Here is a 27,010-nt window from a genome sequence, read left to right on the forward strand (position 1 = left end):
AGTCGAATTGACCCGCTAAAGCATGCCATCCCGCGACCAGGTTAACTGAGACCCAACGGCGAAGGCACCTAGTCAAACTAGCTAATGTGCAGAACAGTCGGTATGCAAACTTCTGACATGGCCCGATCATTAAACAAAAACGCTCTGCCATGGCACCAAAAAACGTTTGCCATAGCAGCTAAACTGCAAGCCAATGTTCACTGCAATAGCCACAACGTCCCATAACGTGATGAACTGAATCAGTCCATAGTTCGTTAGCCAACCGCCGATGTCTATAGCCCATGCATTGTTAGATAACCCTTCGGAAATGAGCCTCCTGTTGATCATCCATGCATCGACTTTGACCAAAACAAGTGGTGCAATCTCATACTCTGTAGTCTGTACTGCCATTGATCCTCCTCTCTTTTCAGAACACGACCTTGTTCAAGTTTCCAATTTTGGCATGTTCAATGCTGTAGAAAAGGGCATGGGCTTTGAGATCAGGAATCATGGTCAGTCCTTGCCAAAGCTTGGAGGGGTCCGTGCGGTGCATCCATTCCAAGTGAGCCCTCAGCACAAGTCCGTGCAGCCCTTTGGCGTGAAAACCTGAGGCCAAGCAACAAAGCACCTCCCTCCTTGAACTCCATAAATATGAACCTAAAAAAAGCTCTGAGCCACTTCTCCAAAACAAAATTCCAGAGCTTCAGATATGAGAGGTGGTGCATATAGTAAAAAAAAAACTCGTAAACTAGGAACTACTAAATATTTGTTACTGAACCAGTCATTCTCTCAAGATTTTTTTTTACTCCAATCCCTAGTTTAAGAGTAAATTATCATCTTTAGCATCTTCTATAAAAAAGAGTAAATTATTGTCTAACAAAACGAGGCGCGTATTTTTTTGGGAAACTTTCAATCTATTCATCTTAAATGCTAGCAGTACAACGAACACCCGAAATACTAAAAATTGTATCCAGATCTGTAGACCACCTAGCGAGGATTACAAGCACTGAAGCGAGTCAAAGGTGCACAGCCATCGCCCCTCCATCACCAAAGCCAGACAAAACTTGTTGTAGTAGACAGGTGGGAACTCGTCATGCTAAGGGCACATAGAACCAGTGCACCAGAACAACCACCGATGAAGAGACGCGTAGATCAGAAGGATCCAACCTGAAGACACACAAAGGTAGATGAACGGAAATCTGCTCCGTGCAGATCCACCAAAGACAGCCACCGTCCGAATCCTGTGAGATCCGCTGGAGACACACCTTCACCTGCCCTCCGGCGATACTAGACACACCACCGAGACGAGAGTTAGACGGGGAGAACCCTATTTCATCTCCAAGGAGCTGCCGCCCTCTCGCCTCCTGAGTAGAACACATACCTTAACAAAACTCAAAAAAAATATCTAAAAAGGGAGCCCTCCCGTTGGCAAGGGTCGGGATCCACCGCGCCTCCACGACCCTAAGGCTACAGGAGACGGCGGCCCCACCGAAGGGAGGCAGGAACCCTAGTAGCGTGTTTGCTTGGGAGGAAAGACGAAGGGGTAAGACAGGTAACGAGGCGCATATTTGACCTGGTCTATTCCTGCCATTTGTCATTTTAATAACTTGGAGCGCTTAAACAATCTGCCTTTTTGTTCTTAAATTGTGTATCCCTTCCAAGGATTTGGTAACTAGGAAAAAAGTTCAGTTACCGCCCGATAACTGCGTTTCCCGGTACCCCACAAGAAAGCGCCCTTTCCTAGTGAAAATTCCCGGATTTGAAAATTTGAATGAATTTTGAATAAATTCTGTGCATATCCGAAATCCATTAAAAAGAAATCGTGTAGTAACCGCCCAGTGTTTTTCGGCTAGCACGGTAACTATAACTATAAGTCTCGGTGCCCCATGATATACTTTTTGCAACAGTCCGCAACCCAAAACAATGATCCGTTCTCGTATCTAAGCAATGATATATAGCATTTCAGTGCACCCTGCCAATACACCTCAGGCTTTCTTTAAGCAATGGCAGCTCACACTGGAGCAGCACTCCTCGCCAGCCTTCTTGCTCTTGCAACCATTGTAAGCAGCAACACTGAAGGTACTAGACTACTAGTACATGCTAAGTAGTTTGCGATTCTCAGGTGAGTTCATTGCTGCTCACAGGGTTTTTTGCTGCTGATTTACATACGATTTTTTGGTATCCGAAGGCGACATCCTTTACATGCAAAGGCATGCGTGGAAGGACCCCAACAATGTGCTGCGGGAGCTGGGATCCCACCCTTTTCAACCCCTGCACTTGCCTCCATGTCACCTGCAACAGCGACAACTCCGTCACCCGATTGTATGTTTTTCTTTTCTCCTCGCTGTTGTGAAAGAATAGGATCAGTCCATGGCAATGGCATGGATGGAAGTTGTTACCACTCTTGTATGCAGTATGCACAGTTGTTTTCAACATTCAGAAACTTTTAACTTGCACAAAAACTACACTCCTCTTGCTGAATCTCTGCAGATTGATTGAATCATACCTGACTGTGCAGAGATTTGCTGGATGCAGGCATCTCGGGCACCCTGATCCCTGAGCTGGGAGGACTGAAGAACCTTCAGTACCTGTAAGTACTATTGCGACTTGCGGCAGAGTGCAAACTTGTCAAATTGCACCTGGAATTTCATGCAGAATGATCTTACCATCTTCACAGGGAGCTTTTTACGAACAACATTAGTGGATCCATACCAACAACCCTCGGCAACCTGACAAGCCTGGTCACCCTTGATCTCTACGACAACCTTCTCACCAGCGCTATACCGGCCTCGCTCGCCAACATCAGGACACTGCGTTTTCTGTATGAATCTTGCTGCAGCAATTTTCAGTTGAAGAGATGCTAAAATGCCTATTTGTCTCCAACTACTTAAAACAACATGTTGGTGTCTGCAGGAGGCTGTATCGGAATAAACTGTTAGGAGGTATACCCGCACGGCTGTGCCGTCTGACGAAGCTTGTGAAGTTGAATCTTGAGGATAACATGCTGACTGGCACGGTGCCGCTGGAGGTCCTCTCTCTTCTTCTCGTCGGGGACTTGGCTGAACTGTGAGTAGTACATACATACAGTTCATTCCACACACCACACTCCATTTACTTTCTTCCTTCCTTCACGAGTGACTTCCGCTGACACAACTTTCTATCTTCACGTAGAAATGTTGCGAACAACAATCTTGCCGGCACTGTACAATCATCTGAACCAAGAACTAGGGATGTTTTTATTTTATAGTACTATTTTTTGCGTGTACAATGCAATGCATGTATAGGGTCTGGTGCTTTGTGCTCACGAGAATTTTCCTATTAGCATTATTTGCAGTGGCTGTGGTCATCCAGTACGCGCTCAAGACTACAGGCTGAGCACTACTGGTAACCTGAACTGTAAGAGTAAACAGAAAGATTTTTCCTAAGGCTGCTAGCAGTAACTGTAGGCCTCTAGCTGCATCCTGGGCTTTTGCAGACCTTTGTTCATTTAAGAGTCCGGTGCTTACCCCCGTTAAAAAAAGAAGACAAAATGACAAAGTTGTGGTTGAATGTATTGTAATCAGTAGCGACTTTGAAATAATGAATCCTTTTGTGCGCATTGAAGTTGAGATGTGTGCGAGTGTGTGTGTCATTTTTTTCCCAATAAAAGGCATTTTTATTAACTCAAAATGTTGTATCAAGCGGATACAAAACATGATGAGCAATACCCGACATCTGCATAACTAAGAAGCACACGGCCAAACACTAAAAACTAATAGACGATAAAAAATTGACATATCGGCAACAGTAGAGTCATATAGGACCAACACTATGCCTACGTCAAATGAGGTGGTGGATCGATCCGGAGATTATGTTTCCACATATGTTGGATAAAAACCTCCCTGGTCACCCGCTCCAACCACATACATACCATCTTGAACAGTGATTGGTACTACGTTTGGTGTAGCGTAGACTACGTATGAATCCAGTGCGTACAATGAAAAATAACCTATAAAGGAAAGGAATATTTGCCCTCAAAAATCATATCATTTCTACATAACCAAAGCACACATAATAAGGATACGTTCACACGAAAAGTGGCTGCAGCTACCGGGCTCCAGGGCTCTTGGTATTTGAAATTTTTGAAAAACACATTTTAGTTGCTTAAAAAAATCTTATATCAAATACGTGAATACATACACACATTCCTAAGGCCTGCTAAAAAGCTGAAAACAAAATACTTTGTATTTTGGGAAATACAAAAAAGAGAAATTTCTGACAGAAAATGGCACACCTTTTCTCCTATATAGTGTCAGAAATTTGTTTTTTTTTTCTATAGCCCAAAACAAAGCGAGATTTCTACCAAAACTTGCCACGGGTATTCAGAATGTTTATATGTATCCCCGTGAAAAATTTCACATTTTTTTGAAACTTCAAAAATACAAATTTCAAAATGTTTAAATATAAGGAGCAGTGGAGCTCGGGTGCTGCAATCCCTCTCTCTATGTTCACACCCTTATTAGCATTCTGAACCTATTTGCAATTCCGTCCAAGCAATGACCAAAAATATTGGCAACACTCATGGGCGGATACAAATTGGAGCTACTTGAATGACTGATCATGTATGCGTAAATTTACATTGAAAATAGAGGTGTTTGATTGTTTCATCATGAGTACAAAAACTACACTTCTTACTTCCATACCAATTGTGACGGTTGATGTTGTCTTTGTTTAGCATAACTTCTCTGACGTGTGAGTGTGTCTCATGGTATCCAGCTGGGAACCAAGCCTTTGATCGGGACAAGAATCACCCAAAAAATGGGAAAGGTTGTAGCCAGTGCAAGCTCTTCTCAGCTGGATCAAGTAAAATGAGAGGAATAGGGCGGGCACACATGGCAGTTTTCAGTCTTTCTTTTGTGGTTGCTTTCGCTGGTGGCTCGTTAAATTAGTACTCCCTATTACTCACTAAGACGTTTTTTGACAAATGCTATGATATAGAGATAGCATCACTTACAACAAAGAGAAAAGAAAACATCACCGCAAATCCCGAGTCTCACTAAGGTATGCAAAATTACAACCCTTGACCACATGTGGCTCGAAAACCCCATTGTGGCCTCCCTTGTTGTATGCGTTTGGTGAAGTCGGTGGTGTGCATCCTAAACTATGCAGAGGCTGGGAGCGTGCTACTTGTTTTTTTTTTATCTCTTTATTATTTATTTCGAGTTAACGAAACCATCATTTATCAGAAAAATTTTTAACATTGATGGATTTTATTTGAGGGCAGGCCTGGCGCAGTGGTGAAGTCCTCCCCACTTGTGCCAAGAGGTCCTGGGTTCGAACCAGCCTCTTTGCATTGCACTTTGCAGGGGTAAGACTAGGTTCTTATAATCCCTCCCTAGACCCCACCTTGTGTGGGAGCTTCTATGCACTGGGTCTGTCCTTTTATTGATGGATTTTATTTGAAGACGTCTACAACATTGATGGATTTTATCAAAACATGACTCGCGCATGTAACGATGACCATCAATATTTCACACCTGGTGTGTCCACGAACCGAGCACACATTTTGTTGATTAGTTATGTCCCTAATGGACAAGAATAAAAAGATCAACTACGAGGGAAAAAAATGAAAAACACAATCAATGTAAATTATCAAGGGCGAGAGCTAAATCTAGGACAAACCACTTGTTGATCTCTCACACACTTTTCATTTTTCTATTACTTACATAACCCCACTCTAGAAATTTCTATTAGGATATTTGTTAGACTTGTACAGTGTAAAAAAATGATCTCGATGATCATAAGGAGAGAGAGGGAGCAAAAATAGAGAAAAGCAGACTATGTATATCTAAATAATGACACAAAATATACCATAGATAATTTTGATTTTATTGTTGTTTTCTTCTTGCTTTGATATATTTCAACAAATTTTAATTCATTAAATGTGGTTCAGCATTTTAACGATGAATAGAGTTTAACCGCACTGGTTTTGTATTTGTAACGATAAGATATCTGAAATCTATAATAGGGAAGTTTGAGTTTTTTTACTACATGTGGATAATATGGTATCCGGCGTTGCGCAGCCTTTCGATGTGCCCCTCCGACGGAGGAGGCCATCCACTTGCCTCCCGCTACGGATATGACTGGAGAAGGTTGAGACGAGATGTGCGAACTTGGGCGCTGGAGCTCGAGTGCGCGAAGATGGATAAGCAAGGGAGGAAGAAGGCGTAGGTAAAAAGGTGGATCCTTATCCCCTTATATATATATGGGCGGACAAAGACTATGCGTCCCCACGGGCCTGGTAAAACTCGCTTATCCCTCAAGCGCCACCATCAATGGCGCGGTTGGGTTACCCACGTCCGTATTGATGAGGATCCCAGAATAAGGGGAACATGATCTCTGCTTTGACAAGACGTGCCAAGGAAACCGCTTCGCTAAACGCGCTGAGGTGGTATAATAAAAAACGATTCAAGTAAAGGCTTGGTGTGACGTCATGCCACAAAATACGTCAGCAGATTGAACTTGTGTACATATTATTCTCTTTACGGTGGAATCTGGAATTTATTTTGCAGAGCCGGACACTATCCTTGTGTTCACAATCTTCTATGGATTATTCGGAGGAGGAACCCGCCTTGCAATGCCGAACAATATGCGCGCCGGACTCATCGTCATTGAAGCCTGGTTCAGGGGCTACTGAGGGAGTCCTGGACTAGGGGGTGTCCGGACAGCCGGACTATCATCGTCAGCCGGACTCCAAGACTATGAAGATACAAGATTGAAGACTTTGTCCCGTGTCCGGATGGGATTTTCCTTGGCGTGGAAGGCAAGCTTGGCGATACGGATATGTAGATCTCCTACCATTGTAACCGACTTTGTGTAACCCTAGCCCTCTCCGGTGCCTATATAAACCGGAGGGCTTTAGTCCGTAGGACGAACAACCATTACAACAATCATATCATAGGCTAGCTTCCAGGGTTTAGCCTCCTTGATCTCGTGGTAGATCCACTCTTGTAACACACATCATCAATATTAATCAAGCAGGATGTAGGGTTTTACCTCCATCAAGAGGGCCCGAACCTGGGTAAAACATCGTGTCCCTCGTCTCCTGTTACCATCCGCCTAGACGCACAGTTCGGGACCCCCTACCCGAGATCCGCCGGTTTTGACACCGACACTCCCTCTTACCCCCTCTTTTACATGTGAGGTAAGAAGGTAAGAGTTAATTAAACCACTAATTAATAAGATCAATGCCTCAGATCTATTATATACTTTCACCTCCCATGTGAAAAGAGGGGGGGGTGGGTTAAAGAGAGCATGTTAAAACTGCTCGGATAATATTGTTAGATACAATTGAAAAAAGTATACTTAAGATTGTAAGTTGTTTCATCGAAAATACACAATTAAGATTGTTAACTAAATAATTTATACATAAGTAAAAAGTAATTAGAATTAAAGCGTTCATCGCGAGCGAAAGAGATACTAGGAGGCAACTGGGAAGTGGTTAATAGCGATGAGAGACGATCGCTAGGGCTATGGTTTTCCATTTGGCAGACACTACAAAATGATTTGTATTGTTACCTAAATGATGTATGAATATGTAAAAAGATGGAATGGTCCACCACGAGCAAAAGACACACTATAAGGCAACTAGCAGGCAATGCATTGGCGATCGGCAAACAATCACTAGGGCAAGGGTTTTCCTTTGGCAGGCATTGCAAAATGATTCGTGGCATTTTGATTTTATTTTTATTGTGTTGAAGGACTATGCCAGGAAAACACGACGTATGAGATGGTTTTTGACACCATTGAAACATGGGCCATGATGAAGGATCTCACGCTAGACAAAGAACAAGGATTTTGGGGAATTATCTGGGCAATTGGCTAGAAGAACGTGTCAAAGTAAATGTGAGAAATATGAAACTGCTAGAGGAAAAAAACATGGACTTCATGCATAGTTCTCTCTGTGCGAACCACTGGTAAAATTTTATTTTTGTACTTCACTAGAAGACCTGCTACGACTTTCAACTCGGAAAGGTGCTACATTTAATTTTGCTTTGAATCTGCCCAAATTTTTCATCCTAATGGGAAGTGTGATCTACGGGTTCATACTACATACCAATAGGGAGAATGGCCCTGTGCTTCACCTGGAAGGAATAAAGGTTCAATGGATCAGACCGAGCGCCTATCGGCTTCCACCAACTACTTTAGTCATGGTAGTTCGAGGTCCAGTGATGCTAGCAATGGACGAAGATGGAAGCCTCTATGAGGGACCCCCACTCCTCACCCGCAAAAAAGAGGGACCCCCACTCCTCAACGTAAGTTATCCTAGATCAGTAATAGTCTGGGGACTCTCACATTGGTGAGAACTCCAAGGGACGATATGAGGAGGTGACTAGCTCAACCACGATCAATAAGAAATATGCTGAAACAAAGCAATCCTCAAGCAGGTATGCAAGGCAGAACATCACTACTAGGGAAAACCTTATACACAGAATTTTACCAGCAGCGCGGGTTAAAATAACGCGCTATTGCTACTTAGCAGTAGCGCATCAACATAGACCGCGCTACTGATACCAACGTAGCAATAGCGCATTAGGAGGAAACAACGCTACTACTAATATTGCCACGACATAGCCACCAGACTAGGAATAGTAGTAGCGCATGTTTTTTAGACGCGCTACTGCTATTGAACTTATCAGCATCGCTTTTTGCCAACACTCGCAGCTGCTAACTTTAGTCCACTCGTTGCAACTAAGTTTAGTCCCACCTCGCTTCGCGAACATGGTGTTCATTGAACCATCACAACCACTTGGTCTTCATTGAACTCTATGTGTAGGATCTGTGGCCGCAAACCGGGGAAGATTCCTATTGATAATTTAGATTCTACACAAAAAGATCATTAATGACCAATGTATTTTTGATTTTTTTACATGCTTAGCCTTAGCTTAGCAGTAGCGCGTTTTGCGGAATGCGCTACTGCTACAGGAATAGCAGCAGCACTTTCCCACGTAAAAGTGCTACTGCTATGTAGTTTAGCAGTAGCGCTTTATCCTAACACGCGCTACTGCTAAATGCCACCTCTCTTCCCCAACCGGCCGCCCCCACTCTCCCTCTCCACTCTCACTTACCCTGCACCCCCCATTGTCTGCCGCCGCCACCGTTCCCCGTGCACCGTCGTCGCCCGCCGTTGCCGACACTCTTGCTCCTCCTCCACTGAGGTAGTCCCTCCATCCCTCCTCCTTCCTCCTCCTCTCTCCTCCCTCCTCCTCCTCTCTCCTCCCTACCGCGCACCTCCCTCCTCCTCCTGCCGCCCCCTCCACCCTCCTCCCTCCTCCTCCGTCGTAGCCCTCCGCCGGCAGCCTTCCTCGATCCCCATCCTCCTCTCTCCTCCCTCCTCCCACCCCCTCCTCACTCCTCCTCCTCACACCACCCTCCTCCCCCTCCTCCTCTCTCCTCCCTCCTCCCACCCCCTCCTCACTCCTCCTCCTCACACCATCCTCCTCCCCCTCCTCCTCACCGTTTTTACTGTTTTTTACTGTTTTTTAGTAAGTGTTTAATAGAAATAGTTTATTTAGGAAGTGCTTAATAGAGCTAGTTGAATTACTATGAAAACTAATTATTTTTATTTATAGTAAGTGCTTAGTTGAACTAGTTGAATTAATAGAACTAGTTTATTTTTAGTAAGAAAATTTAGGTATATGAGATTTGATGATCTAATTAAAATTTTACTATAGAACTAGTTTATTTTTAGTAAGGAAGTTAATAAAACTAGTTTATTTTTAATAAGTTCTTAGTTGAACTGGTTGAATTAACAGAACTAGTTGAATTTATGTCATTATCACTTTGTCATCAAAGAATGCTATATGAGATTTGATGATCTAATTAAAATTTTACTCAGTGGAATATGCATGCTTTGTAGAGTCGTGTCTCCTTGGAGTGATCGTCATCCGAGCTACCTCTACTTCCTCTACACCCGAGTCGGTGAGCTAAAAGTCCACCTGCTCCTTCTTCACTCCTCGGTATTGAATAGAGTAGAACTAGGGCATTTAGTTATGCTTCTTAACCAAATGAAATGTTCGGGTTATACGATATATTGAAATGTTTTTGTCAATATTGAACCATTGAAATGCAATGAGCACAAGTTTATGCTCATGTGCGAAATGTTTTGATTCATTTCTGAGTGGCCTATGTTTTGCCGGAGTGTTCATTCATTTCCGTTCCGGCAAATTTCAAGCGCTCGATATGTCCTATTTTAGCAAAGGTCATGCCGGATTTTCCGTGAATTTAAGCATGACTTGTGCTAGAATATGTAGGAAATATCAAGTGCCCGGGATTTGCTAGAAAGAGAATTAAATGACATTTCGAGTTGACTTTAAGTCTGTCAGGGCTCCATACATGACAGTCAAAAAATCAGTGAGGGAGAGTGTCCACCATATATGAGAGAAGAAGAATGTCGACTGTTATCGTGGGGGTCGCTTCTCCTTCTTCTCTTTGTGCTAGACCTTTGTTATGCACTAGGGGAAGAAGGAGTAGCGACCATCATCGACGGTTGAAAAATCGTGAGGGAGTGTCCACCATATATGAGAGAAGAAGAATGCCGACTGTTGTCGTGGGGGTCGCTTCTCCTTCTTTTCCTGGTGCTCGATATTTGTAATGCACTAGGGAAAGGAGGAGTAGCGACCATCACCGCCAGTTGCAATATCAGAGAGGGAGTGCCCACCATATACGCGAGATGAGAGTCTAGGAAGGAAGACTCGACAGACCTAAAGTCAACCCGTTGCATATTGAGTAATAGTGATCTGTGTGTTGAGTTACCTGGTAGTTGCCTTCGACTGATTTTCAATGTTTCAAATATGAACATATATAGGAAATGTCTGAGGATGAAAGGGAATTCGGTATGTGCGAATACTGTGAAAATAAGCGCGGCATGTGCGACAGGCCTCACCTAGTTGGTGGTAGGCGCTTCAGCATCGTACTGGATTAGAACTTCGAAGTGGATACAGTAAGTCACAACGATAAGTCTTTTTCATATTTAAGCATGACTTCTGCTACTTCTGCTTTTTTGCTTCAACTTATAATTTTAATATTTTACAATTCTACTAGCATGTCCCCTGTCATGCAAGAATCTATATCTTGGATATGATTGATTTCAGTACTATGAAAAGTATGGAGGTAAAGAGAGTTCACTTGAGGAGCAAGCATGGTTATACTTTTGCCGCAAAATTATACAATGCAGACACCTAACCCTATTTTGAATGCAAAAATTGGAGATCACTATGCAAGGCTTATGCATTTGAGCCTAATATGGTTATCACCTTTGATATTCGTCCGGAAGATGAAATTGAAGGTAATATCGACATCTGGGTCGATGTGCAGACGCCTCCAGTTCTACCATTATGTGAGTTTCTCAACCATATTTATTAAGTAATTTATATTGTTTATTTAAAAATAGTTGACAACTAATTTCTATTGACAGCTTATTTTTATTCAAGTAAACATGTCCAACACTTGGTAGACAAGACCTACTACTGTCTCGGGGTAGAACTAAACTGTGAGATAGGTCATTATGTTTCATGGCTTGTGGATCTTGATACTGTCAAGACAGGTTATTTTCCTGGACTTCGAGATATTAGTACTCAAAACGTGCGACCACTAGTGTTCGTATTGAACTATAGTCACATCTATTTAGGAAAGATGGTAAGATTTTTACTATTTGTCCTCGTCATTGTATCTTTTGCATATATTATTTTTTAAGCTAAACTTCATTGCTAAGTATGTTACTATGATGTTCTTCAACAGGGAGTCCCGATGAGTGTTATGCCTCATTAGATCGAGCCTAATGGTTGCATGAAAATGGTTAGCTTTACGGCCAAGACATCCTACATTGCACATGAGTGCATTTAAGATTTTTCGAAACGAGCAAGTCTTAATAGTCAAAGACTGGAGCAAAATTGTGAAGGATCATAGCAGAGAAGTACTAGGGGGTAGCAGAAGCGCGGCCCACAATTAGGAGACAGGTTTATCTGCATTCTTCAATATGATGAAGCAGGAGTGATATACATGTTCTTATTGGGGAACGTAGTAATTTCAAAAAATTTCCTACGCACACGCAAGATCATGGTGATGGTATAGCAACGAGAGGGGAGAGTGTATGTCCATGTACCCTTGTAGACCATAAGCGGAAGCGTTATGACAACGCGGTTGATGTAGTCGTACATCTTCACGATCCGACCGATCCAAGTACCGAACGTACGGCACCTCCGAGTTCAGCACACGTTCAGCTCGATGACGATCCCCCGGACTCCGATCCAGCAAAGTGTCGGGGATGAATTCCGTCAGCACGACGGCGTGGTGACGATGATGATGTTCTACCGGCGCAGGGCTTCGCCTAAGCTCCACGACGATATGACCGAGGTGGAATATGGTGGAGAGGGGCACCGCACACGGCTAAGGAACGATCCGTAGATCAACTTGTGTTGTTGTGCCTAGAGGTGCCCCCCTGCCCCCGTATATAAAGGAGCCAGGGGGAGGGGTTCGGCCGGCCAGGAGGGGCGCGCCAGGAGGAGTCCTCCTCCCACCGGGAGTAGGACTCCCCCCCTTCCTTGTTGGAGTAGGAGAGAAGGAAAGAGGGGGAGAGGAGGAAGGAAAAGGGGGTTGCACCCCTTGTCCAATTCGGATCAGAGGGGGGCTGCGCCCCTCCTTCCTTTCGGCCTCTCTCCTCTATTCCCGTATGGCCCAATAAGGCCCATATACTCCCCGGCGAATTCCCGTAACTCTCCGGTACTCCGAAAAATACCCGAATGACTCGGAACCTTTCCGAACTCTGAATATAGTCGTCCAATATATCGATCTTTACGTCTCGACCATTTCGAGACTCCTCGTCATGTCCCCGATCTCATCCGGGACTCCGAAATCCTTCGGTACATCAAAACTCATAAACTCATAATAAAATTGTCATCGAAACCTTAAGCGTGCGGACCCTACAGGCTCGAGAACTATGTAGACATGACCTAGAATTATTCTTGGTCAATAACCAATAGCGGAACCTGGATGCCCATATTGGCTCCTACATATTCTACGAAGATCTTTATCGGTCAAACCGCATAACAATATACTTTGTTCCCTTTGTCATCGGTATGTTACTTGCCCGAGATTCGATCGTCGGTATCCAATACCTAGTTGAATCTCGTTACCGGCAAGTCTCTTTACTCGTTACGTAATGCATCATTCCGTAACTAACTCATTAGCTACATTGCTTGCAAGGCTTATAGTGATGTGCATTACCGAGAGGGCCGAGAGATACCTCTCCGACAATCGGAGTGACAAAACCTAATCTCGAAATACGCCAACCCAACATGTACCTTTGGAGACACCTGTAGTACTCCTTTATAATCACCCAGTTACGTTGTGACGTTTGGTAGCACCCAAAGTGTTCCTCCGGTAAACGGGAGTTGCATAATCTCATAGTTACAGGAACATGTATATGTCATGAAGAAAGCACTAGCAACATACTAAACGATCAAGTGCTGGGCTAACGGAATGGGTCATGTCAATCACATCATTCTCCTAATGATGTGATCCCGTTAATCAAATGACAACTCTTTTATCCATGGCTAGCAAACTTAACCATCTTTGATTCACGAGCTAGTCAAGTAGAGGCATACTAGTGACACTATGTTTTGTCTATGTATTCACACATGTATTATGTTTCCGGTTAATACAATTCTAGCATGACTAATAAACATTTATCATGAAATAAGGAAATAAATAATAACTTTATTATTGCCTCTAGGGCATATTTCCTTCAGTCTCCCACTTGCACTAGAGTCAATAATCTAGTTCACATCGCCATGTGATTTAACACCAATATTCACATCTGCATGTGATTAATACCCATAGTTCACATCATCATGTGATCAACACCCAAAGGGTTTGTTCACATCGCTATGTGATTAGCACCCAAAGAGTACTAAGGTATGATCATGTTTTGCTTGTGAGAGAAGTTTAGTCAACGGGTCTGTCATATTCAGAGCCGTATGTATTTTGCAAATATTCTATGTCCACAATGCTCTGCATGGAGCTACTCTAGCTAATTGCTCCCACTTTCAATATGTATCCAGATTGAGACTTAGAGTCATCTGGATCAGTGTAAAAGTTTGCACCGATGTAACTTTTACAACGAACTCTTTTATCACCTCCATAATCGAGAAACATCTCCTTAGTCCTTACTAAGGATATTCTTGACCGCTGTCCAGTGATCTAGTATTAGATCAAAATTGTATTCCCTTACCAAATACAGAGCAAGGTATACAATAGGTCTGGTTCACAGCATAGCATACTTTATAGAACCTATGACTGAGGCATAGGGAATGACTTTTCATTCTCTTTCTATTTTCTGCAATGGTCGGGTCTTGAGTCTTACTCAACTTCACACCTTGTAACACAGGCAAGAACTCCTTCTTTGACTGTTCCATTTTGAACTATTTCAAAAATTTATCAAGGTATGTACTCATTGAAAAATCTTATTAAGCGTCTTGATCTATCTATATAGATCTTGATGCTCAATGTGTAAGCAGCTTCACCGAGGTCTTGCTTTGAAAAACTCTTATTCAAGTACCCTTTCATGCTATCCAGAATTTTGATATCATTTCCAATCAACAATATGTCATCCACATATAATATTAGAAATGTTACAGAGCTCCCACTCACTTTCTTGTAAATACAGGCTTCTTCAAAAGTCTGTATAAAATCATATGCTTTGATCAACTTATCAAAGCGTATATTCCAACTCCGAGATGCTTGCACCAGTCCATAGATGGATTGCTGGAGCTTGCATATTTTGTTAGCACCTTTAGGATTGACAAAACCTTCTGGTTGCATCATATACAACTCTTCTTTAAGAAAACCATTAAGGAATGTAGTTTTGACATCCATTTGCCAGATTTCATAAAATGTGGCAATTGCTAACATGATGCAGACAGACTTAAGCATCGATACGAGTGAGAAATCTCATCATATTCAACACCTTGAACTTGTTGAAAACCTTTCGCAACAAGTCGAGCTTAGTAGATAGTAACACTACTATCAGTGTCCGTCTTCCTCTTGAAGATCCATTTATTTAACATGGCTTGCTAATCATTGAGCAAGTCAATCAAAGTCCATACTTTGTTCTCATACATGGATCATATCTCAGATTTTATGGCCCCAAGCCATTTCGTGGAATCTGGGCTCATCATCGATTCCTCATAGTTCGTAGGTTCATCATGGTCTAGTAACATGACTTCCAGAACATGATTACCGTACCACTCTGGTGCGGGTCTTACTCTGGAAGACCTACGAGGTTTGGTAGCAACTTGATCTGAAGTTTCATGATCATCATCATTAAATTCCTCACTAATTGGTGTAGGAATCACTAGAACTGATTTCTGTGATGCACTACTTTCCAATTCGGGAGATGGTACAAATTACCTTATCAAGCTCTACTTTCCTCCCACTCACTTCTTTCGAGAGAAACTTCTTCTCTAGAAAGGATCCATCTTAGCAACGAATAACTTGCCTTCGGATCTGTGATAGAAGGTGTACCCAATAGTTACCTTTGGGTATTCTATGAAGATGCACTTCTCCGATTTGGGTTCGAGCTTATCAGGTTGAAAACCTTTTTCATATAAGCATCGCAACTCCAAGCTTTAAGAAACGACAGCTTAGGTTTACTACTAAACCATAGTTCATACGGTGTCATCTCAACGGATTTAGATGGTGCCCTATTTAAACGTGAATGCAGCTGTCTCTAATGCATAACCCCAAAACGATAATGGTAAATCAATAAGAGACATCATAGATCGCACCATATCCAATAAAGTGCGGTTACGACGTTCGGACACACCATTAAGCTGTGGTGTTCCAGGTGGCGTGAGTTGCGAAACTATTTCACATTGTTTTATATGAAGACCAAACTTGTAACTCAAATATTCTCTTCCACGATCAGATCGTAGAAACTTTATTTTCTTGTTACGATGATTCTCCACTTCACTCTGAAATTCTTTGAACCTTTCAACTATTTCAGACTTATGTTTCATCAAGTAGATATACCTATATCTGCTCAAATCGTCTTGTGAAGGTCAGAAAATAACGATAGTTGCCACGAGCATCAACACTCATTGGATCGCATACATCGGTATGTATTATTTCCAATAAGTCACTAGCTCGTTCCATTGTTCTGGAGAACGGAGTTTTAGTCATCTTGCCCAAAAAGGCATGGTTCGCAAGCATCAAATCATTCATAACCAAGTGATTCCGAAAATCCATCTTTATGGAGTTTCTTCATGCTCTTTACACCGATATGACCCAAACGGCAGTGCCACAAATAAGTTGCACTATCATTATTAACTTTGCATCTTTTGGCATCAATATTATGAATATGTGTATCACTATGATCGAGATCCAACAAACTATTTTCATTGGGTGTATGACCATTGAAGGTTTTATTCATGTAAACAGAACAACAATTATTCCCTGACTTTAAATGAATAACCGTGTTGCAATAAACATGATCAAATCATATTCATGCTCAACGTAAACGCTAAATAACATTTATTTAGGTTTAACACTTATCCCGAAAGTTTAGGGAGTGTGCGATGATGATCATATCAATCTTGGAACTACTTCCAACACTCATCGTCACTTCCCCTTCAACTAGTCTCTGTTTATTCTGTGCTCCTGTTTGGAGTTACTAACCTTAGCAACCGAACAAGTATCAAATACTCAGGGGCTACTATAAACACTAGTAAAGTACACATCAATAACATGTATATCAAATATACCCTTGTTCACTTTGCCATCCTTCTTATCCACCAAATATTCAAGGCATTTCCGCTTTTAGTGACCATTTCCTTTGCAGTGTAAGCACTCAGTTTTAGGCTTTGGTCCAGCTTTGGTCTTCTTCACGGGAGTGACAACTTGTTTGCCATTCTACTTGAAGTTTCCCTTTCTTTCCCTTTGCCCTTTTCTTGAAACTAGTGGTCTTGTCAATCATCAACACTTGATGCCGTTTCTTGATTTCTACCTTCGTCGATTTCAACATCACGAAGAGCTCGGGAATCGTTTTCGTCATCCCTTGCATACTATAGTTCATCACAAAGTTCTAGTAACTTGGTGGTGGTGACTAGAGAATTCTGTCAATCACTATCTTATCTGGAAGATTAACTCCCACTTGATTCAAGCGATTGAAGTACTCAGACAATCTGAGCACATGCTCACTAGTTGAGCGATTCTCCTCCATCTTTTAGCTATAGAACTTAGTAGAGACTTCATATCTCTCAACTCGGGTATTTGCTTGAAATATTAACTTCAATTCCTGGAACATCTCATATGGTCCATGACGTTCAAAACGTCTTTGAAGTCCCGATTCTAAGCCGTTAAGCATGGTGCACTAAACTATCAAGTAGTCATCATATTGAGCTAGCCAAACGTTCATAACGTCTGCATCTGCTCCTGCAATAGGTCTGTCACCTAGCGGTGCATTAAGGACATAATTCTTCTGTGCAGCAATGAGGATAAACCTCAGATCACGGATCCAATCCGCATCATTGCTACTAACATCTTTCAACACAATTTTCTCTAGGAACATATCAAAAATAAACATATGAAAGCAACAACACGAGCTATTGATCTATAACATAATTTGCAAAATACTACCAGGACTAAGTTCATGATAAATTTAAGTTCAATTAATCATATTACTTAAGAACTCCCACTTAGACAGACATCTCTCTAGTCAACTAAGTGATCACGTGATCCAAATCAACTAAACCATGTCCGATCATCACGTGAGATGGAGTAGTTTTCAATGGTGAACATCACTATGTTGATCATATCTACTATATGATTCACCTTCGACCTTTCGGTCTCCGTGTTCCGAGGCCATATCTGTATATGCTAGGCTCGTCAAGTATGACCTGAGTATTCCGCGTGTGCAACTGTTTTGCACCCGTTGTATTTGAACGTAGAGCCTATCACACCTGATCATCACGTGGTGTCTCAGCACGAAGAACTTTTGCAACGATGCATACTCAGGGAGAACACTTCTTGATTATTAGTGAGAGATCATCTTAAAATGCTACCGTCAATCAAAGCAAGATAAGATGCATAAAGGATAAACATCACATGCAATCAATATAAGTGATATGATATGGCCATCATCATCTTGTGCTTGTGATCTCCATCTTCGAAGCACCGTCGTGATCACCATCATCACCGGCGCGACACCTTGATCTCCATCGTAGCATCGTTGTCGTTACGCCATCTATTGCTTCTACGACTATCGCTACCGCTTAGTGATAAAGTAAAGCAATTACAGGGCGTTTGCATTTCATACAATAAAACGACAACCATATGGCTCCTGCCAGTTGCCGATAACTTCGGTTACAAAACATGATCATCTCATACAATATAGCATCACATCTTGACCATATCACATCACAACATGCCCTGCAAAAACAAGTTAGACGTCCTCTACTTTGTTGTTACAAATTTTACGTGGCTGCTACGGGCTTTAGCAAGAACTGTTCTTACCTACGCATAAAAACCACAATGATAGTTCATCAAGTTGGTGCTGTTTTAACCTTCGCAAGGACCGGGCGTAGCCACACTCGATTCAGCTAAAGTGAGAGAGACAGACACCCGCCAGCCACCTTTAAGCACGAGTGCTCGCAACGGTGAAACCAGTCTCGCGTAAGCGTACACGTAATGTCGGTCCGGGCCGCTTCATCTCACAATACCGCCGAACCAAAGTATGACATGCTGGTAAGCAGTATGACTTGTATCGCCCACAACTCACTTGTGTTCTACTCGTGCATATAACATCAACGCGTAAAACCTAGGCTCGGATGCCACTATTGGGGAACGTAGTAATTTCAAAAAAATTCCTACGCACACGCAAGATCATGGTGATGGTATAGCAACGAGAGGGGAGAGTGTATGTCCACGTACCCTCGTAGACCGTAAGCGGAAGCGTTATGACAACGCGGTTGATGTAGTCGTACGTCTTCACGATCCGACCGATCCAAGTACCGAACGTACGGCACCTACGAGTTCAGCACACGTTCAGCTCGATGACGATCCCCCGGACTCCAATCCAGCAAAGTGTCGGGGATGAATTCCGTCAGCACGACGGCCTGGTGACGATGATGATGTTCTACCGGCGCAGGGCTTCGCCTAAACTCCGCGACGATATGACCGAGGTGGAATATGGTGGAGGGGGGCACCGCACACGGCTAAGGAACGATCCGTAGATCAACTTGTGTTGTTGTGCCTAGAGGTGCCCCCTTGCCCCCGTATATAAAGGAGCCAGGGGGAGGGGTTCGGCCGGCCAGGAGGGGCGCGCCAGGAGGAGTCCTCCTCCCACCGGGAGTAGGACTCCCCCCCCCCTTCCTTGTTGGAGTAGGAGAGAAGGAAAGAGGGAGAGAGGAGGAAGGAAAAGGGGGTTGCACCCCTTGTCCAATTAGGACCAGAGGGGGGCTGCGCCCCTCCTTCCTTTCGGCCTCTCTCCTCTATTCCCATATGGCCCAATAAGGCCCATATACTCCCCGGCGAATTCCCGTAACTCTCCGGTACTCCGAAAAATACCCGAATGACTCGGAACCTTTCCGAACTCCGAATATAGTCGTCCAATATATCGATCTTTACGTCTCGACCATTTCGAGACTCCTCGTCATGTCCCCGATCTCATCCGGGACTCCTAACTCCTTCGGTACATCAAAACTCATAAACTCATAATAAAACTGTCATCGAAACCTTAAGCGTGCGGACCCTACGGGTTCGAGAACTATGTAGACATGACCTAGAACTATTCTTGGTCAATAACCAATAGCGGAACCTGGATGCCCATATTGGCTCCTACATATTCTACGAAGATCTTTATCGGTCAAACCGCATAACAATATACTTTGTTCCCTTTGTCATCGGTATGTTATTTGCCCGAGATTCGGTCGTCGGTATCCAATACCTAGTTCAATCTCGTTACCGGCAAGTCTCTTTACTCGTTACGTAATGCATCATTCCGTAACTAACTCATTAACTACATTGCTTGCAAGGCTTATAGTGATGTGCATTACCGAGAGGGCCCAGAGATACCTCTCCGACAATCGGAGTGACAAACCTAATCTCCAAATACGCCAACCCAACATGTACCTTTGGAGACACCTCCTTTATAATCACCCAGTTACGTTGTGACGTTTGGTAGCACCCAAAGTGTTCCTCCGGTAAACGGGAGTTGCATAATCTCATAGTTACAGGAACATGTATATGTCATGAAGAAAGCAATAGCAACATACTAAACGATCAAGTGCTAGGCTAACGGAATGGGTCATGTCAATCACATCATTCTCCTAATGATGTGATCCCGTTAATCAAATGATAACTCTTTTGTCCATGGCTAGGAAACTTAACCATCTTTGATTCACGAGCTAGTCAAGTAGAGGCATACTAGTGACACTATGTTTTGTCTATGTATTCACACATGTATTATGTTTCCGGTTAATACAATTCTAGCATGAATAATAAATATTTATCATGAAATAAGGAAATAAATAATAACTTTATTATTGCCTCTAGGGCATATTTCCTTCAGTTCTATGCTATTTTACCTGAGAGAGAGCAGCAGGAGTGATTAGCTAGCTAGAATGAGTTTAAAGATGATGATGTGCTACACTATGACTATGATGATTAAATAGCTAGTGTTGATGGTAATGACTATGATTATTATTATTAGCTAGTGTTGGTGGTGATTAGATAGCTACATTATGACTATGATGATTAAATAGTGTTGGTGGTAATGACTATAATGATTATTAGCTAGTGTTGTTGGTGATGATATGATGCAAGAGTTTTTATATTAATATGATGATGATGTTCATCATGATGATCATGATGATTTGTTATTATGATCATGATTAGTTATATATCATAGGTGGAAGGAACGCGGATTAGATTCATGTGGGAGGATCAAAAGTGACCAAAAGTTGAATTAGTAGGATCGTCGTCCTAATTCAACTTTTGATTCATCCAAATAAATCTAATCCATGTTTCTTTCTCACAATGATATATTAATTCATCATGGACATAATGATATAACAACCTCTTAATTAGTACTGTATCAAAAAAATTATAACGGCGTATAAACGGTAGCGCGGCGTAAAAATAAAAATAAATAAAAAACAGAATAGTTGTAGCGCGGAGTGCGAAAAACGCTACTACTAGTTAGATTAGCAGTAGCGCCTATACGGTAAACGCTACTGCTAAGTAGCTATAACAGTAGCGCTGGTAGTAACGCGCTACTGCTAAGTGATAGCTGTAGCGCCTTATCAGTAACGCGCAACCCTGCGCTACTGATAGCCCTAAAACCCACGCTACTGCTAGGCTTTTCCCTAGTAGTGAGCGGTATCCTGTTCATGAGGGGCGGCCCAGAACTTTCCTTTGCGGACCAAGGGCACGACCGAAAGGTGAGCTCACACAATTATTACCATAACATGAGCCCTAGATCAAAGAAGAGGAGTGAAAAGCAGGCTGGGGTCCTAAAGGATGATGTTGATAGGCATACGCTCCAGCATATGGGTTTGTGGGTGAGAAGCGACAGAAAACAATTTCGGTATTTGATAGGATTTTGGAACCAAATCACATACATCGGGACTAATGATCCTCTTGGCTTGGAACTGTCGAGGCTTGGGATGGACTTGATAATTGGTGAACTCGGAGAGCTGATATGATTCTACAACTCAGTGATTGTATTTTTGTGTCAAACAAAAAGAGGTCAGGGTTTGTATATATTGACAGTAGTCAAAATGGTTGCCAATAGGGGTGAGGTAGTGGGGGCTATGGACAAGCTTAAATGATGCCTTTGGTTTTAGGCAATTGTATGCGTGGATTGCCTAGGGAAAAGTGGTGGTCTGGCCCTTTGGTAAAGAGGCAGTGCACAAGTAGTGGTCTGGCCATGGTGTCAATACTATATAGATGATGCTTTCAAAATATGACGGTAAGGATATTCACATCCGAAGCTCTCCACTTGATTTGGCGTGAGACGGCTCTGTTAAAAATCAAGAGAAAAACTGGTTCTGTAACGAAAATATATTTCCTAGTTCAACTTCTACCCTAGACCCTTCACCCTCACCTAGTGTAAGAGGAACCCCTCAAAAAAAAAAAACCTAGTGTAAGAGGAAGTTTTCTCGAATTCGACCTAGCTGGTCTATGCCTGTCACGTGTCACTTAAACAAGTTTGGGGCGCTGAAGCAATGTGTCTAATTTTTTTTCTTGAAACATGCATCCCTTCCCTCATTTTTTTTTGAGCATTCATCCCTTCCCTGATCTAAACTTCCAAATGTAGTCGTACTGTCGAAGTACCAAGTTGGTGCAATTTTTTTCTGATGTGAAGAACAAAATCCTTCACCACGTACAAACCAAAACCCACGTCCTTCCAGCAGGAAGTTGTCCATTTGGCACATCTTGACCGATTGTGAAATAAATTATCTCGAGCGGAGGGTCCCATGGACCATGGTGTAGCTACTCTGCAGGCCGATGTATATACAATTCTTCCAGCATTTCAGCTTGGCTTTCGTTGGTCAAAATAGCAAATATTATACACGAGTTACTTGCACACTTTTCTCCAGAAGAGCACAAAATAAAGGTCAACAGAGGAGAAAAGCCTAGGTCGGACAACCCAGAGCACCATTATCCGATCTGTGACCCAGTAGAACTGCATATAAGGACCCGTACGCTCCCCCTAAACTAGCATACCACACCTCACGTTTCCAGCAATGGCAGCTCAGACCGGAGCAGCGCTCCTCCTCGTCGGCCTCCTTCCATCTGGAATGTTGCAGATTTGGATGTATCTCTAGACACATCCATGTATATCCCATGCTAATTACTTTGCTACTCTCGAGCGACTTCCTTGTTGCTCAAAGATTTGGTGCTGAATCACGTACAATTTGTTGGTGCCCGAAGGCGACATCGTTTACTCGCAAAGGCAGGTCTGGAAGGACCCCAACAATGTGCTGACGAGCTGGGATCCGACCCTTGTCAACCCCTGCACTTGGTTTCATGTCACCTGCAACCTCACAACTCCGTCACCCTTTTCTCCTTCCCGCTCTGAAGGTCCAAATTAGTTTCATGATAGGAAGTTATCAATATTAAAAATGATACAAACATTATTTCATGTATATCTCAGGAGTTACATAGACGTGCTGTGTGAGTAATTATTATGCTCATATTCACAAATAGAAAGTTTCCTCCTTTTTGGTACACCGTACGTGTAGATATAGCCTGAAATAATAGTGGGCAAGCGGACAGCCTGCAATATTGGTGGCCAAGTGGACACCCATCCTCAGAAGGCTTGAAACATGATATACAATATGTCTCGTGTTAAATTGCTGAATCTATGGGAGCCTAGCCACAACAGCCGTGAATATGGCATTCACATCACTCTATGGGTGCATATAATACAAGGAGATATTCCACGCTTTAAATGGTTGAAACTATGAGAGCCGGCCGAAACAGCGCTCACTTTGTCATTCACATCACTCTATTGGTGCAAAGAATACAAGGAGATGAAAGCGTTAGTAGATCAAAAATCAAATATAGTGGTTTGTTTCATTGCCTGCAATCAGCTGGAGTGATGCAATACATCTAATGGATGGACAAACGCTTACATTAATCAAAAGAACACTAACTAACATGGACAAAGAACGTGAGGTGAGTACTGATCATTGTGGCTATGCATATGATTTTATCATCAATCTATTATATATTGAGAGTAAATGGCGGGCTAACAAAAAAGATAAATATGCTAGAAAATAGAGAAAAACAGAAACATCTGACATTTTTTTCCTTTCAATAAACCATATCCATTATATCCCTCGGATACCCTTCTCCACTTTCATTGTTGGTTTACTCACATACCACAGGTAAAATCTTCACGCCCAAACTTCCATGCCCGTACCCGTGAGTCAAATCTTCACGCCTCAAAGTACCATTGTCTAATCTCAACAAAGGGATATCTACGTTTCTTTCTATGAGAATCTACATGATGTACAGGTCTAGGTATGAATAATAGCTACTATTACATATTTTCCTTTTCATTATATCTTTTTAAGAAAGGGATATGATATATATGTACTCCATAGAACATCTTCTCACTGACTTTTCAAAAACCATATTACGTCAAGTATAGTAATAATAAGTAATAAATATTTATATAGGACCATAACTTTAAGTCTAAAAAATGTAATTCGTTATTTTTTTGTTAATAAAGAGAAAACAAAGGACATGAATGTATAGTACAAAATATCATTTCTTTACTTTATACCTATTTACATGAATGCAATGTTGTAGTTTTTCTTTGTTAAATGAAAAGAATCGATTCGGTAGTGACATGATACTATTCAAGAAGTTGTGCAAGGATGACACTTAAACAATCAAAGAATGTGAAGAGTATGACTAAACTACCAAAGCTTTCCAATCTTTAGTCACCTATTATTGTCCATCATTTTTCTACATGCTACCAGGTTTTTAGCAGTCTTGAGTTATGTGTTAGTTCTAATATTTCATGGTGAATCAAGTAGACGTTCACTTTCAAAGTTGATCTATACATTTTAATATTTATGTCCAAAAATGTAAATAATTAAGTATTTTAGAGTTTATCATGACTAAATAATAGATGAACGCAAAAGGTCAAAGGCAAATGAAGTGAAGCAAATTTCACGCATGTAAACTCCGTTTTCAATAGCATATGAGTTAATTTATTCTCACCAGCACTCAATCTTAAGAATGGATGCCCATACAAAATGTAACTAACATTTCAAAATATTATTCAAAAAAAAGTTTTTCCACTTCATGGTAATTTAAAGTAGTAGAACATAACAAAACTATAAGATAAACAATATGGAAAGCACACAATTTTTTACAATTAGACGATAGTAACCTAAATACAAGATCATAATTTCTAAATCATTTAACAACGGATTAAAATGATTCCCCAGCTGCAAACATACCTAAGACAACAGTATGTTTGCAGAAGACTCATATTTCTGAATGTGATCACATTTGGTTTCAACTTTCTATGAACAACCTAAATAATGTAATATCATTATACAACTTAAAATTCTAGCCCGCACAATGGGCGGGCCACTCTGCTAGTTAGATCAAAACTGACAGATCTTTGTGGTATGACGGTTTTACCAACATCAAACAGCCGGTCCTCCTAGGTGTACTAATTGATAAATGAAAAGAGAACGGAACAACCAATGAAGAGACGTAGTTCAGCGTCCAGTGCAAAACGAAAGAAGATGTCTCCAAGTTGCTTGCTCTTGCCGCACATGCACAACTGATTTGCATTCTAGAGGACTAGGCTTGCCCAAGTAGAATGCCAATGGAGCAGCGGACGCTGTTGGGGAGTAGCCAAACGCCATTGCCACAAATTGTTCGCCGAGCCACATTGCTCCTGCGATCGGGAGACTCTGCATGCAGAATGCACAATTCTTTTCAATACTCGGAAACTTTTAATTTGGACAAAAAACTGCATGATTCTTGTTGAATCTCCACAGAATAACTGAATCATACTTGTGCTCTTCCTCACTGTGCAGGGATTTGGGGAACGCAGGCATCTCGGGCACCCTGATTCCTCAACTGGGACAACTGAAGAACCTGCAGTACCTGTAAGAACTAGTACAACTTGCTGCAGAGTCCAGACTTGCCAAATTACAGTCAAAACTTTCTACAAAATGATCTTCTCGTGGTCATAGAGAGCTGTACGCGAACAATATGAGTGGATCAATACCAACAACTCTGGGCAACCTGACACTCCTGATCAGCCTCGATCTTTACAACAACCATCTCACCGGCGTGATACCTTCCTCGCTTGGGGCAGTCGGGACACAGCGTTTCCTGTACGAGTCTCTTTGCAACAATTTCCAAATGATGAGATGCTGAAATGCCTATTGATTGTCTCCAACTGCTAGAGGCTATTCGTTGGTGTCTCCCTGCAGGAGGCTGCATGGGAACAAACTGGCAGGGGGTATACTGGCGTCATTGGGCCGTCTGATGAAGCTTGTCGAGCTGGAGCTTCAGGAGAATACGCTGACCGGCACGGTGCCGCTGGAGGTCCTATCTCTTGTTCTTGTCGGGGACTTGACTGAACTGTGAGTAGTGCAGTTTGTTTTACACCAGAAATAGAAATTGCATCCACTTCTTTCCTTCCTTTCCCAGTGGCTTTCACTTACAATATATTTTTCCATCCCGCAGAAATGTTGTGCAAAACAATTTGGCTGGCACTGTTAAATCATCTACACAAAGAGGTAGGGATCCATATATTACCTGTATTTTTTGGTGATTTGCAACTCTGACGGATTAAGTTGTTCTGCAGTTGTATTTTTTGGTGTGTATAATAAATGTATAGGTTTGGTGCTTTGTGCTCGCAAGAGTTTTCCAATTGGAATCATTTGCAGTGGCTACTGTCATCCAGGACACGCTCAAGACTACACTCTGAGCACTAGTGGTAACCTGAACTTATGTAAGAATAAACTAAATGATTTTGCATTCCGAAACTGCTTTTGTAGACCTCTATTCCATTATTGAGAGTCTAGAAAAAACTGTGGTTAAATGCATTGTAATCAGTAGCAACTTTGTAACTAAATATTTCTGTGCACCCTTCACGCGTAACTAGTGTAATATGTTTCGTATCTTCGTATCTCACTAAACTATAAAAACCCTTGCCACATGTGGCTCGGTAACCCCATTCCACGTGTCTTCCCTTGTTATCTGCAAAAGGGAGGTCGCCTTAGGTGTTTCCGACGGCTTGAAAGTGTTGAGTAAATTAGCAACTTTTTAATCTAATCCAGAAGTAGATCATAAGCATGGTATCTACCGTATTAATCTCCGCGTGAAACCGAATACCACCGACCGCGCGTCATCCTCCTCGGCGACTCAGGGGAACCCTAGCTGTCGCCCTTTCCTGCATCGCCGCTACCGAAGGGTCGGTCCGCGAAGCCGCGCCGGAACCCAGGATGGC

At 42.2% G+C, this 27,010-nt stretch overlaps 1 protein-coding gene and 1 pseudogene across 1 annotated transcript; both read left to right on the forward strand.

Annotated features, from left to right (window-relative positions):
• Window positions 1–1,982: 1,982 nt before the first annotated feature.
• Window positions 1,983–3,195, forward strand: LOC123066539 (leucine-rich repeat protein 1-like; annotated as a pseudogene).
• Window positions 3,196–22,763: 19,568 nt separating this feature from the next.
• LOC123067888 (leucine-rich repeat protein 1-like) lies at window positions 22,764–26,488 on the forward strand. Its single transcript, XM_044490481.1, has 7 exons — window positions 22,764–22,810; window positions 22,928–23,071; window positions 25,587–25,658; window positions 25,746–25,889; window positions 25,989–26,141; window positions 26,245–26,297; window positions 26,448–26,488. The coding sequence occupies exons 1-7, from the start codon at window positions 22,764–22,766 to the stop codon at window positions 26,486–26,488; spliced, it is 654 nt and encodes a 217-aa protein (XP_044346416.1).
• The last annotated feature ends 522 nt before the right edge of the window (window positions 26,489–27,010 follow it).

This window comes from Triticum aestivum, chromosome 3B (genome assembly GCF_018294505.1).
Source record: "Triticum aestivum cultivar Chinese Spring chromosome 3B, IWGSC CS RefSeq v2.1, whole genome shotgun sequence".
Lineage (NCBI taxonomy): Eukaryota > Viridiplantae > Streptophyta > Magnoliopsida > Poales > Poaceae > Triticum > Triticum aestivum.